The sequence below is a fragment of the Salvelinus alpinus genome, chromosome 14 (assembly GCF_045679555.1).
Source record: "Salvelinus alpinus chromosome 14, SLU_Salpinus.1, whole genome shotgun sequence".
Lineage (NCBI taxonomy): Eukaryota > Metazoa > Chordata > Actinopteri > Salmoniformes > Salmonidae > Salvelinus > Salvelinus alpinus.
The window spans coordinates 2,340,283-2,354,356 of record NC_092099.1 but is presented as its reverse complement, the minus strand read 5'-3'; the positions used below and the strand labels follow the sequence as shown (position 1 = coordinate 2,354,356).

Genomic DNA, 14,074 nt, shown 5'->3' with positions numbered 1-14,074 from the left:
GTCAGTCAATAAATAATATTATAATACTTGTAAGAAAGGTTTTCATCTTTAGCTCACAATATGTGTATACTATGCAATTAGAAAGGTTTAAAATGTATGTAAAACTTCACAGCACAATTGAAAAATATATGGCACATGGAAACCAAACGAGGGTGGTCTATGGTGATAGGTGGAATGGGTTGAGAGTGGCTGAGGGGTGGGATTAAAGAGCTTATGTTCGGTAAATGTATTATTGTTATGTGATTGCTGTATATAAAAGTCCATGTATGTAACATGTATATGTAAAATGTATGTATATGTAGCATAAAAGATATGTGTCCTCCGAAGACGGGCGGTGGTGGAAGGGTTACATTTTTTAAAAACACACCAAAAAACATTGGAGACTTTGTATGGCCTTGTGGAATTTAGGAGGTGTCCACACCCAGACAACCAGTTCTATCACGTTCTACTTAGTCATAAATACTGCAACAGAGCACGACATCAGTCAAAAGCAATTTCCTGGGTGTGGAGACTGTTGGGTGTATGCAATTCTAAATTGGGGAAAAAATCACTCTAAACCAAAAACGTGTTCCTTAAGTGCCTCATTTTAAAATTGCAACAGGCCTAGACCTGAGATTGGAGGTTTCGGGAAGGCTTACACTGAGAACAATGTTGTATTAATATCACGGGTTAATATTAATAGGTGTAAGTCTAAGAAATGTGCAGACTTTTAACAGTAATAAGATCTGACAGCAGAGACTTGGAACTCACATCTGGGTGTGGGATGGCATATTGTCCCTGAATTGTGTAGGCCTGTATGGAGGAAGAAGAAACACAAAAACGGAAATATTATCATCTGTCTTCACAGGGAATACTTCTTATACATGTAACCTCAGAGACTACTCTGAAGTTCAATCATTATCTCAGACTTAAGTACTGTCTCATTCAATTGCCTAAATAGTCTTTGTTTCCCTCAAAGGCATTTTATACTAGACAATGTTGCATAAATGTCCACCAAGTTTATATAAAATATGAACACTGAACAATTTCAAACCACTGTGAATGAACTAACATGACTTTCGAAAAACTTGCCTTATATGATATCCCTTTAATAGGTGATAGTCAACCACATGTTTGTACTGTGATGCCTTGACTATAACTACTATTCATTACATGTAATATCTTTTACTAATTTACAGTAGTGGTAGTGGATGAGTAGTTGTATTAGTAGCAGATGCAGTAATCAAAAATGTTAAAGGTAGAATCAGCGAATAGACGTTGCTACAAGCAGCACCGCAGATATTGAGATTAGCAAAATGTAAGACTTCGCTCTCACACAGTATCTGCACATGGGCACAGTTAAGCTTCATGCTATCCACAGCGTGGTAGCCAGGGCACCAAAACAGAGGAGGAGTTGAGCCTCTCGCTTCCACGCTCTTAGTTGTTGCTGAAAATGACTCACTATGCTGTTAACTTTCTGCATCTAGACTATATGTACAAAAGTATGTGGACACCGCTTCAAATGATTGGATTCGGCTATTTCAGCCACACCCGTTGCTGACAGGTGTATAACATCGATCACACGGCCATGCAATCTCCATAGACAAACATTGCCAGTAGAATGGCCTTACTGAAGAGCTCAGTGACTTTCAATGTGGCACCGTCATAGGATACCACCATTCCAACAAGTCAGTCCGTCAAATATCTGCCCTGCTCGAGCTGCTCCGGTCAACTGTAAGTGCTGTTATTTTGAAGTGAAAACATCTAGGAGCAACAACGTCAGTCCTCAGTTGCAACACTCACCTCCGAGTTCCAAACTGCCTCTGGAAGTAACTTCAGCACTAAAACTGTTAGTCGGGAGCTTCATGAAATGGGTTTCCATGCCCAAGCAGCCGCACACCATGCACAATGCCAATCGTCGGCTGGAGTGGTGTAAAGCTCGCCGCCATTGGATTCTGGAGCAATGGAAACGTGTTCTCTGGAGTGATGAATCACACCCATCTGGCAGTCCAACGGACAAATCTGAATTTGGCGGATGCTAGGAGAACGCTACCTGTCCCAATGCATAGTGCCGACTGCAAAGTTTGGTGTAGGTGTAATAATGGTCTGGGGATATTTTCCATGGTTTGGGCTAGGCCCCTTAGTTCCATTGAAGGGACATCTTAACGCTACAGCATACAGTCGTGGCCAAAAGTTTTGAGAATGACACAAATATCAATTTTCACAAAGTCTGCTGCCTCAGTTTGTATGATGGCAATTTGCATATACTCCAGAATGTTACAAATTAATTGCAAAGTCCCTCTTTGCCATGAAAATGGCAAAGATTCTCTCGTTAACACAGGTGTAAGTGTTGACGAGGACAAGGCTGGAGATCACTCTGTCATGCTGATTGAGTTCGAAAAACAGACTGGAAGCTTCAAAAGGAGGGTGGTGCTTGGAATCATTGTTCTTCCTCTGTCAATCATGGTTACCTGCAAGGAAACACGTGCCGTCATCATTGCTTTGCACAAAAGGGCTTCACAGGCAAGGGTATTGCTGCCAGTAAGATTGCACCTAAATCAACCATTTATCGGATCATCAAGAACTTCAAGGAGAGCGGTTCAATTGTTGTGAAGAAGGCTTCAGTGCGCCCAAGAAAGACCAGCAAACGCCAGGACTGTCTCCTAAAGTTGATTTAGCTGTGGGATCGGGGCTCCACCAGTACAGAGCTTGCTCAGGAATGGCAGCAGGCAGGTGTGAGAGCATCTGCACGCACAGTGGGGCGAAAACCTTTGGAGGATGGCCTGGTGTCAAGAAGGCCAGCAAAGAAGCCACTTCTCTCCAGGAAAAACATCAGGGACAGACTGATATTCTGCAAAAGGTACAGGGATTGTACTGCTGAGGACTGGGGTAAAGTAATTTTTCTGATTAATCCCCTTTCCGATTGTTTGGGGCATCCGGAAAAAAGCTTGTCCAGAGAAGACAAGGTGAGCACTACCATCAGTCCTATGTCATGCTAACAGTAGAGACCATTCATGTGTGGGGTTTCTTCTCAGCCAAGGGAGTGGGCTCACTCACAATTTTGCCTAAGAACACAGCCGTGAATAAAGAATGGTACCAACACATCCTCCGAGAGCAACCTCTCCCAACCATTCAGGAACAGTTTGGTGACAAAAAATGAATTTTCCAACATGATGGAGCACCTTGCATAAGGCAAAAGTGATAACTAAGTGCCTCGGGGAACAAAACATTGATATTTTGGGTCCATGGCCAGGAAACAGACAATTATTGTATGTCCAACATCAGTGCCCGACCTCACTAATGCTCTTGTGGTTGAACAGAAGCAAGTTCCCACAGCAATGTTCCAACATCTAGTGGAAAGTCTTCCCAGAAGAGCGGGGGCTGTTATAGCAGCAAAGGGAAGACCAACTCCATATTAATGCCAATGATTTTGGAATGAGATATTCACCGAGCAGGTGTCCACATATTTTGGTCATGCAAGTTGCTACATTGTATTTACTTCAGCTTGGACACTTTTTCTGTACTTTGTTCTTGGTACTTGAATGAGGAAGTCAACATTGGAAGCCCCAAAATGTCCACATACTTTTGGCCATGTAGTTTATCTACCTCAATTACCCCGTACCACTGGACATCGACTTGGTACTGGTACCCCGTGTATATAGCCAAGTTATCGTTGCTCATTGTGTATTTATTCCTTGTTATTATTTTAGAATTGTTTCTATTTTTCTATCATTTAAAAATAAATCTCTGCATTGTTGGGAAGGGCTTGTAAGTAATAATTTCACTGTTAGTCTACACCTGTTCTTCATGAAGCATGTGACAAATACAATTTGATTTGATTTATTGTTAAGGATTCCCCCCGGACGAGAAAGTTTTTTACATTGCACCGTCGTAAATGTCACCAAGTATATTCTTTGATGTTGCCCATGTACATATGTGCTTAAGGGAGTATCTTACTTTGACATTTTCAAGCAGATTTTGAACTTGATAATCTACAGAAAGCGTAACATGGTCGCTCCTGTTCTTGATGCCACATGACCTGTTACAGTTTGTGCATATATATTGTTGTGTTGGATTACCCTGTTTCTGACTCCCTATATATATTCACAAAAAGTGCACAGAAAATGTAGTTCTGATCTACTACTTAAAATGCTTGAAGGCCTTACTAAACAAATAGTTAGTAGCTGGCAGCGTAGTTGCACAGAATATGTCAATGATTCATTTTAGCTCTGTCCAAGCAACTTTGATCAAGGCTGTTATAGCAGCAAAGGGGACACCAACTCCATGTTAATGCCAATCATTTTTGAATGAGATGTTCTACGAGCAGGTGTCCACATACTTTTGGCAATGTAGTGTACGTCATATCGCTGAGTCTACCTTTAAAAAGATGTTAACAAGTCATCAGGAATGTTAAAAGGATATTATATATTTTTGAAAGAGGAGGGGTGCACTGTACAAGTAGAGCTTGCATGCAAGTCATTAGTTAGGAGTGTTTTGAAACACAATCTGAACTTAAATTCTCTCTTTCGATGGTTAACCCACAAAGGTGTTTTAAAAAGTCCAATAGCCATGCTGTTCATTTCGGCCCTGACATCCTAAAGGACCCCTCGTCGTGTTAATAGTCCAATAGCCATGCTGTCCAATAGCCATGCTGTTCATTTCGGTCTTGACATCCCAAAGGACCCCTCATTTTGCAGGTAATTCTTCCAACCCCACATCCCAACCCCCGGTTATCATTTCAATGCTACTGTCAAGAGGTGGACTTGAAATGAATAGAACAGAATTAAGTGAAAGTCGGAACGAAAACCTCTGTGAACAGGGGTCCTAAAGCACCACCGTTGCAAACTATAATGGCCCTCTATTGAGTAGTAATCTGCGACAAGGTCCTTCACTATATCCCTCCCTCCCTCTTGGCCTAGCTTTACCCTGCCTTACATTTAGGTTGCGGCAAAGTTCATAGCCACAGGCCGTGATAGTCTATACGTCATATAGACGGCCACGACTAGATAAGAGCCAATCAAACAATGTTTGTTAGAATGTAATAAAGGGCCACGCTGACTATCGTGGCTGCTCTGAACGTTGTACATTGGGGCTTTACAAGAAGGGGGGCCGGAATGCGAGTGAGTGTGAAGGTCAGAAAACCTGAGTGCACTAACAGGCAGTGGCTGGTGCTGGAATAAAAGGCTGATGTTGGCTGCGGATGCCACCAGCAGCTCGGCTCTTACCTGGCCACCTGAAAAAATGACGGGGGTGGAGGCGGGCTTTGGGCGGTAGGGAATGGTGGCACCTTTCGGTGGGGACTAGGAGAAGAGGAAGAGGGAAGACACAGAAAGAGCGTTAGACCAGGACTGAGTGTGTGGCCGTGGGTTTGACAAGAGAGACGAGGGAGACAAAGATTACATCAGATTACATGTCACCTAAATTGTGCATTATAGAGGGATTAGGGTGCCGTTTCAGACAGGTGTGTTTTCCCAGCCCGGTGTTTTTGTGAGGAGTTTGTCTGTCCCTGACTAGCATTCTACTCGCCATATCTTGAAAAAAAATATTGAAAGACGGCTGGGTGTTTCAATAATGTAAAGTATAGGGGCAGCTGCAGCTGAATGTGCTAACAGCAAAAACCACATGGAATCTGATCTTTTGAGTTTTGACTTATTCCACATTTTCGTATGTAGTTCTCAATCCTGATACAATTCCGATGTTCCATTAGCAACCTCAGATCTGATGTTTGTTTTTTTGCGTGACCTGCCGTTACCACAACAACCCCCCAAAACATTAAAGGAACACGGACAGGAAATGAGCATTGCATCTGTGTGATATTTCAGAGGCTACATCAGTGTGAATGTGCAAATCTGATATGGGTCACATAAAACTGAGTGTGGAAAGTCAGAAAAAATATAGGATATTGGGCTCTTAGAAAAGATGTATTAACACAGCCTTAATGTGGCAGTACACACACACTTTGGGTGATGATTAACTCCATCAGATTGTATCACTAGCCTTTGTAAGACAAAAGTTACATGTCAGTTTAACTGGTTACCAGACAAGAATAATCTGTACATTAGTAAGTAGACTATCAACCAGCAGCGCTTGACTTGGGCAGGAGCTCACCGGAGTTGAATACTTGTACCTCAAATTTTCTACTGCTTGAACTTCTGTTTATAGAATATGCTCCTGCACTGTCACGCCCTGGCCTTAGTATTCTTTGTTTTCTTTATGTTTTTTAGTTAGGTCAGGGTGTGACATGGGGAATGTATGTGTTTTTGTAGTGTCTAGTGTAGTTGTCTAGTTATGTCTATGGTTGCCTAGATTGGTTCTCAATTAGAGGCAGCTGTGGTTCATTGTCTCTGATTGAGAGCCATATTTAAGGCAGTCATAGGCATTGGGGTTTTGTGGGTAATTGTCTATGTGTCTATGTGTCATGTTTGCACTTAGTCCTTATAGCTTCACGTTTGTTGTTTTGTTTCGTTGTCCTTCTTCTAATAAAGAGAAGATGTATTTTTCACGCGCTGCGCCTTGGTCCTCTCTCTCTTATCAAGACGATCGTGACATGCACCTAAATATAAACACATCGGCATCCAAAATGAGTAACGGAACCTATTTCCGTCCAACCAGGAACAAGAAATTGTTGACTTCGATGGGGAAAATCGGGGCAATAATAACTAGTTGACTGATTCGATCAAAAGCTGTGTCTCGACCACATTTCTGAGTTAAAGGCAAAATAACACTCTTCCCATGTTGTGAGGTAGGATATTTGAATTAAGGTTTTATTTCTAAATGTGATGTTCATTTAAAATGATTGAATTGATTCATCCAGGTCTCTCTGTCAGAGCACACACGTTGGTTTTGTCTTACCCCTGAAACTTCTGGAACTACAAAGTTGTTACTGGGGAATTACTATATTATGTTCAGTCCATTATGTCAGATTTTTTTTTAACCATCACAGCAGGAGTATTTTGGAAGGTGACTAGGGACAGAGACCATTCAGAGTGCCAGCAGTAGCATGGCTCTCTCTGTATCTTTGTTCTGGCTATGTGGGTTTGGCTAAGCACGCGTACTGGGGAAATGGCTAAATTCCCATTTTATTGCACTGAAAATGTCCTCTCCCTCCAACATACTTTACCTCCAGCATGACCACACAGATTTGTTTGACACACTGGATTATGGCTTCAGGGGTCCCAGAGATTGTCACGGCACGCTCTGTGGAGTTAGGCAGCATGTCCCCTGCCACCTGAACCTGTGCCCCTGTGGACTGGGGAGAGATGGCACAGTGAGACATAGTTCCAGTTCAATTCACTTACTGTAAATTGACCTTATCTATCTCGCATCTTGAGCTCCTGAGTAAAGACAATCAACATGTACAGATCACATTGATATTGGAAATAACATCATAAGGTCGCACTCACAAAGACACAGAGCCATTGACAACTCAAGTCACACGGTGAGGGGCATTGACTAGTATGACACGTTTGTTGGGTTTATTTAGTATAGGCAACAGTCATAAGACAGAAGTGAAGTATAGTCAATTGAGGACTGAGCAAGTGCACACTTCTGGTAGAAGGGTAAAGAATCAGAATGCAAACAATCTTGGCATCATCTTGATTCCATGATCCATGTCTGATGTTCATGGTATAGCCTGCTACTGTACCTGTACTGTACCGTACCTCTCTCATCTCCTTTATCTTGGATCCACCCTTCCCAATGAGAGATCCACACTGGCTGGCTGGCACCACCAGACGCAGAGTAACAGGGGGCTTGCTGGTGGCTGGACTGTTGCTCATGGAATTGATTATATCCTGGAATGGGATATAATCTGGTCAAGCATAAGAAACAGTTGCCTGTGTAAGACATATTTTACTTTGATGTTTACGACACCTTCTTTCCACGGCCATTTATGTTTCTCCCTTTTGTTGGCAAATCGGTTTTGTTGGACCACGGTTAAAGGAAGTAAAGGAGGTTATTCTTCATAATATATATATTTTTTTGCCTAAATGTTAAATGCTTTTATTAAATTGGCATACCCACAGGGATTAAAAATAGAAAAACCTGGCAAACTTTTTGGCTTAACATACAGGCTTCACAAACAAATTGTTTCATGTTTCTATTAATCCCTGTTACTATGCCAAACTAATTAAGACATTTTATATTATTTCAAGGTTGAAGAGTGCCTTGAATTCTTCTGAATATGAAGACAAAATCAGCAACCCTCCCAAGGAGAGCACCATCTGAAGCTATTCTCTATGTGTCCTAAACCCAATCAGTGGTAGCACTCCTGCCTCTGCGTATAGCAGTTACTTAGGACAAGAGAAATGATGATACCTCCTCAAATTTATAGGCAATCATGGCAAAGGCCTTAAAGATGGCGTCTGTTGGGCCGGTGATGGTGACGATCCTCTCGGGGCAGTTGCCCTCAGATATGTTGATTCGTGCTCCGCTCTGTGAATAATAACAGACGTCATTATGAGCAGCCCTTGGATTCATTGTAACTATCATGATAAAAGTGTATAATGGAAGAAAAGAGGGATTGACAACGCACCTCCTCGCGCATTTTCTTCACTGTTTCCCCTTTCTGGTATAAAAACATTCAATGTTTACAGTAATCTCAAGTAACTATTATTCTTGTGATTGTGTTATGTACAAGTGAGTGATAAATACGAACTCTTGCATACCTTGCCAATAATACTTCCAACCTCCTAATACAAATAAGGGAACATAAACATAAAACAGTAGTTGTTATTAACATTTTAAGGTCATCTCAATGCTAACAATAAGGTTATTGACACTGCTTTGGTAACACTTCATATTAAGGTTCCTTAATAAATCATTTATAAACACTTTGTAAAGAGTTTACTTAACATTTTTTTAAATTAGTAAATGATTTATTTAATAAGGTATTTGATCATAGTATGTTCACAATTTGTAAAGGATTTATAATGAACTACTAATGTACTTAACCAGCTACAGTTGGAGTCGGAAGTTTACATACACTTAGGTTGGAGTCATTAAACCTCCACAAATTTCTTGTTTACAAACTATAGTTTTGGCAAGTCGGTTGGGACATCTACTTTGTGCATGACACAAGTAAGTTTTCCAACAATTGTTTACAGACAGATTATTTCACTTATAATTCACTGTATCACAATTTCAGTGGGTAAGAAATGTACATACACAAAGTTGACTGTGCCTTTAAACAGCTTAGAAAATTCCAGAAAATGATGTCATGGCTTTAGAAGCTTCTGATAGGTTAATTGACATAATTTGAGTCAACTGGAGGTGTACCTGTGGATGTATTTCAAGGCCTACCTTCGTACTCAGTGCCGCTTTGCTTGACATCATGGGGAAATCAAAAGAAATCAGTCAAGACCTCAGAAAAAAATGTGTAGACCTCCACAAGTCTGATTCATCCTTGGGATACATTTCCAAACGCCTGAAGGTACCACGTTCATCTGTACAAACAATAGTACGCAAGTATAAACACCATGGGACCACGCAGCCGTCATACCGCTCAGGAAGGAGACGCGTTCTGTCTCCTAGAAATGAACGTACTTTGGTGCGAAAAGTGAAAATCAATCCCACAACAACAGCAAAAGACCTTGTGAGATGCTGGAGGAAACAGGTGCAAGTATCTATATCCACAGTAAAACGAGTCCTATATCGACATACCCTGAAAGGCCTCTCAGCAAGGAAGAAGCCACTGCTCCAAAACCGCCATAAAAAAGCCAGACTACGGTTTGCAACTGAACATGGGGACAAAGATCGTACATTTTGGAGAAATATCCTCTGGTCTGATGAAACAAAAATAGAATTGTTTGGCCATAATGACCATCATTATGTTTGGAGGAAAAAGCGGGATGCTTCCAAGCCGAAGAACACCATCCCTACTGTGAAGCACGGGGGTGGCAGCATCATGTTGTGGGGGTGCTTTGCTGCAAGAGGGACTGGTGCACTTCACAAAATAGATGCCATCATGAGGGAGGAAAATTAATGATATTGAATATAATATATAATATATATATAGATATATTGAAGCAACATCTCAAGACATCAGTCAGGAAGTTAAAGCTTGGTTGTAAATGGGTCTTCCAAATGGACAATGACCCCAAGCATACTTCCAAAGTTGTGGAAAAATAGCTTAAGGACAACAAAGTCAAGGTATTGGAGTGGCCATCACAAATCCCTGACATCAATCCTGTAGAAAATGTGTGGGCAGAACTGAAAAAGCGTGTGCGAGCAAGGAGGCCTACAAACCTAATCAGCTCTGTCAGGAAAAATGGGCCAAAATTCACCCAACTTATTGTGGGAATCATGTGGAAGGCTAACCGAAATGTTTGACCCAAGTTAAACAATTTAAAGGCAATGCTACCAAATACTAATTAAGTGTATGTAAACTTCTGACCCACTGGGAATGTGATGAAAGAAATAAAAGCTTAAATAAATAATTCTCTACTATTGTTCTGACATTTAACATTCTTAAAATAAAGTGGTGATCCTAACTGACCTAATACTGTGAATTTTTACTGGGATTTCAACTGGGTTGAGATGGTGTGATTGTGGAGGACAGGTCATCAGATGCAGCATCCCATCACTCTCCTTGGTCAAGTAGCCCTTACACAGCCTGGTGGTGTATTTTGCTTCATTATCCTGTTAAAAAACAAATGATAGTCCCACTAAGCGCAAACCAGATGGGATGGTGTATCGCTGTAGAATACTGTGATAGTTATGCTGGTTATGTGTGCCTTAAATTCTGAATAAATCACTGATAGTGTCACCAGAAAAGCACCCCCACACCATCACACCTCCTCCTCCATGCTTCACGGTGGGAACCACACATGCCAAGATCATCCATTCACCTACTCTGCGTCTCACAAAGACACGGCGGGGTTGGAACTAAAATTCTCAAATTTGGAATCATCAGACCAAAGGACAGATTTCCACCTGTCTAATGTCCATTGCACGTGTTTCTTGGCCCAAGCAAGTCTCTTGTTCTTATTGTGGTCCTTTAGTAGTGGTTTCTTTGCAGCAATTTGACCGTGAAGGCCTGATAAATGCAGTCTCCTCTGAACAGTTGATGTTGAGATCCGTCTGTTACTTGAACTCTGTGAAGCATTTATTTGGGCTGCAATCTGAGGTGCAGTTAAATCTAATGAACTTATCCTCTGCAGCAGATGTAACTCTGGTTCTTCCTTTCCTCTGGCAGTCCTCATGAGAGCCAGTTTCATCATAGATCTTGATGGTTTTTGTGACTGCACTTGAAGAAACTTTCAAAGTTCTTGATTTTCAGTACTGACTGAACTTCATGTCTTAAAGTAATGATGGCATTCCATGTGACTACCTCACGAAGCTGGTTGAGAGAATGCCAAGCGTGTGCAAAGCTGTCATCAAGGCAAAGGGTGGCTATTTTGAAGAATCTCAAAAATTCTATATATTTTAATTTGTTTCACACTTTTTGGGTTACTACGTGATTCCATTTGTGTTATTTCATAGTTTAGATGTCTTCACTATTATTCTACAATGTAGAAAATAGTAAAAAATAAAGAACAACCATGGAATGAGTAGGTTTGTCCAAACTTTTGACTGGTACTGCATGTGAATTCATACTTTCTCATCTTTTGGTTGCTAGAGACGTGACCCAGTCATTTGTTCGATAACTTCGATATTTATGTACGCCACCCAGTCTTTTGTTATTTATGTTACATGATGTTACATTCTCGCTGGCAATGATCTTATCCCTTGCTTGCTAGCTAGCCATCTAGCTACAGCTCACACAGTCATGACCTCTGCAGCCAGAATAACAATTAAGCTGTTGTTTTCTATTGACATTCATTTGTATACATCCATACCAATGAGTTGATAATGCAGATTTTGCCTGGCATAGCTATCAAAGTTTGCTTTCTCGTCAGGACACTCGTCAACACTGACTGTTAATTATGAGGAGATCGCATAGCATTTTAAATAAAAGGCTAGAAGAGAGATACATTTTTTCTTCTTGCAAAGCTGCCAATATGATGACCAAATTCAAAAATATCCGTTGCTGAAAACAGCTGGTCAAACTAAAAACATGTTGGAGGATTTGACATCGTTGGGGTTAGCCGTGAAGGTTACTGGAGAAATTCATGCTCATCACTGACGATGTTAGGTCATTAGATGCACCCCCAAAAATGTCTCTGCAAAAACAAATCAACGCTAGCTAGCTAGCTATGTTTTTTCCTCGTCGGACCTGCGTTTACAACTCATTGAATTTAAGTTTGTGTAGTTATTGGTTTAGCTTTCTATAAGTTTGTCGCAAATATGGTCTGCATGTGTAGGCGCTTACTATGTCATGATTGCAAGTTATCCCAATATCTTTTCCTACTGTCCCAACATCTTTTCCTACTGTCCCGTTGTCCAGCTTTAATGTCCATTCTATAATGCCCTTCTAGCCAATCAGAAACGAGTATTCAACAACGCTGTGGTATAAAAAAATGAATGTTTGTCAACTCATAAGGTTATTTTTAGGCATTTGGTAATGGCTGATTAATCCTTTCAACACCATGTCTCTAGGTGGAAATTTCCACCTAATTGTTACTCATGGTTTGACCATTTCTTTACATATTTATAAATGTATTTATGTATATCATCAATGAGATATTTATTCATTGTTAATGAGTCAAATAAAATACATTTTTATTTGTCACATGCTTCGTAAACAACAGGTCAAGACTAACAGGGAAATATTTTCTTATGGGCCCTTCCCAACAATGCATAGAGAATAACACAATGAACAAATACATAATGAGTAAGGATAACTGGGCTATATACACGGGCTAGCAGGACCAAGTCCATAGTGCAGGGTTAAGACCTAATTGAGGTAGAAATGTAGATATAGGTAGGGGGAAAGTGACGAGGCAACAGGATAGATAATAATGATTCAAAGGAGTTAGTCCAAAGACTAAGTCCAAAAAGGGTCAATGCAGATAGTCCGGGTAGATTTTTGGTTAACTATTTAGTAGTCTTATGGCTTGGGGGTAGAAGGTGTTCAAGGTCCTGTTAGTTACAGAATTTTTAGGGCCTTCCTCTGACACCGCCTGAAATAGAGGTCCTGAATGGCAGGGAGCTCTGCCCCAGTTATGTACTGGTACCCTCTGTAGCATCTTGGGGTCGGATGCCAAGCAGTTGCCATACCAAGCTGTGATGCAGCCAGTCATGATGCTCTTAACAATGCAGCTGTAGGGCCTATGCAAAATCTTTTCAGTCTCCTGGGGGGGGAGAGGCGTTGTCGTGCCTTCTTCATGACTGTGTTGGTGTGTGTGGACCATGTTAATTCCTTAGTGATGTGGACAATGAGGAACTTGAAGCTCTCTACTATCTCCTCTACAGCCCTGTCGATGTGGATGGAGGCATGCTCGGCTCCCGTTTCCTGTAGTCCACGATCAGCTCCTTTCTCTTGCTGACGTTTGAGGGAGAGGTTGTTGTTCTGGCACCACATTGCCAGGTCACTGACCTCCTCTCTATAGGCAGTCTCATCGTCGTCTGTGATCAGGCCTACCACCGTCATGTCATCAGCAAACGTAATGATGATGTTGGAGTCGTGCGCGGCCACAAAGTCGTGGGTGAACAGGGAGTATAGAAGGGGCATAAGCACGCACCCCTGAGGGGCCCCTGTGTTGAGGGTCAGCGTGGTGGATGTATTGTTGCCTTCCCTCACCACCCGGGGGTGGGCCATCAGGAAGTCCAGGATCCAGTTGCAGAGGGAGGTGTTCAGTCCCAGGGTCCTGAGCTTAGTGATAAGCTTGGAGGGCACTATGGTGTTAAACGCTGGGCTGTAGTCAATGAACAGCATTGTCACATAGGTGTTCCTCTTCTCAAGGTGTGAGGTGGCATTGTGGAATACAACAGAGATTGTGTCATCTGTGGACCTGTTGGGGCAGTATGCAAATTGCAGTTGGACCAGAGTGTATTGGATGATGGTGTTGATGTGAGCCATGACCAGCCTTTCAAAGCACTTCATGGCTGCAAATGTGAGTGCTACGGGCGATAGTCATTTAGACAGGTTACCATGCCGTTCTTGGGCACAGGGACTATGGTGGTCTGCTTGAAACATGTACTGTAGGTATTACAG

General features: G+C 41.6%; 1 protein-coding gene across 11 annotated transcripts in view; it reads right to left on the bottom strand.

The window, feature by feature from the left end:
* The window catches only part of pcbp3 (poly(rC) binding protein 3), a 124,151-nt gene that overhangs the window by 38,451 nt on the left and 71,626 nt on the right, over positions 1-14,074 (bottom strand). For 10 of the 11 annotated variants that reach the window (XR_011667701.1, XR_011667702.1, XR_011667703.1 and 7 more), the window contains 7 exons: positions 8,646-8,669; positions 8,513-8,545; positions 8,296-8,412; positions 7,641-7,772; positions 7,100-7,228; positions 5,205-5,279; positions 751-792 (listed from right to left, as the gene is read on the bottom strand). Coding sequence is in view for 8 of the 11 variants with exons in the window: in XM_071340154.1 (XP_071196255.1) it covers positions 751-792; positions 5,205-5,279; positions 7,100-7,228; positions 7,641-7,772; positions 8,296-8,412; positions 8,513-8,545; positions 8,646-8,669 (552 nt within the window). In the remaining 3 variants the exon portion in view is untranslated. Of the gene's footprint in view, positions 1-750; positions 793-5,204; positions 5,280-7,099; positions 7,229-7,640; positions 7,773-8,295; positions 8,413-8,512; positions 8,546-8,645; positions 8,670-10,474; positions 10,555-14,074 lie in introns of those variants that run through there. The other variant, XM_071340161.1, reaches the window with a different exon arrangement.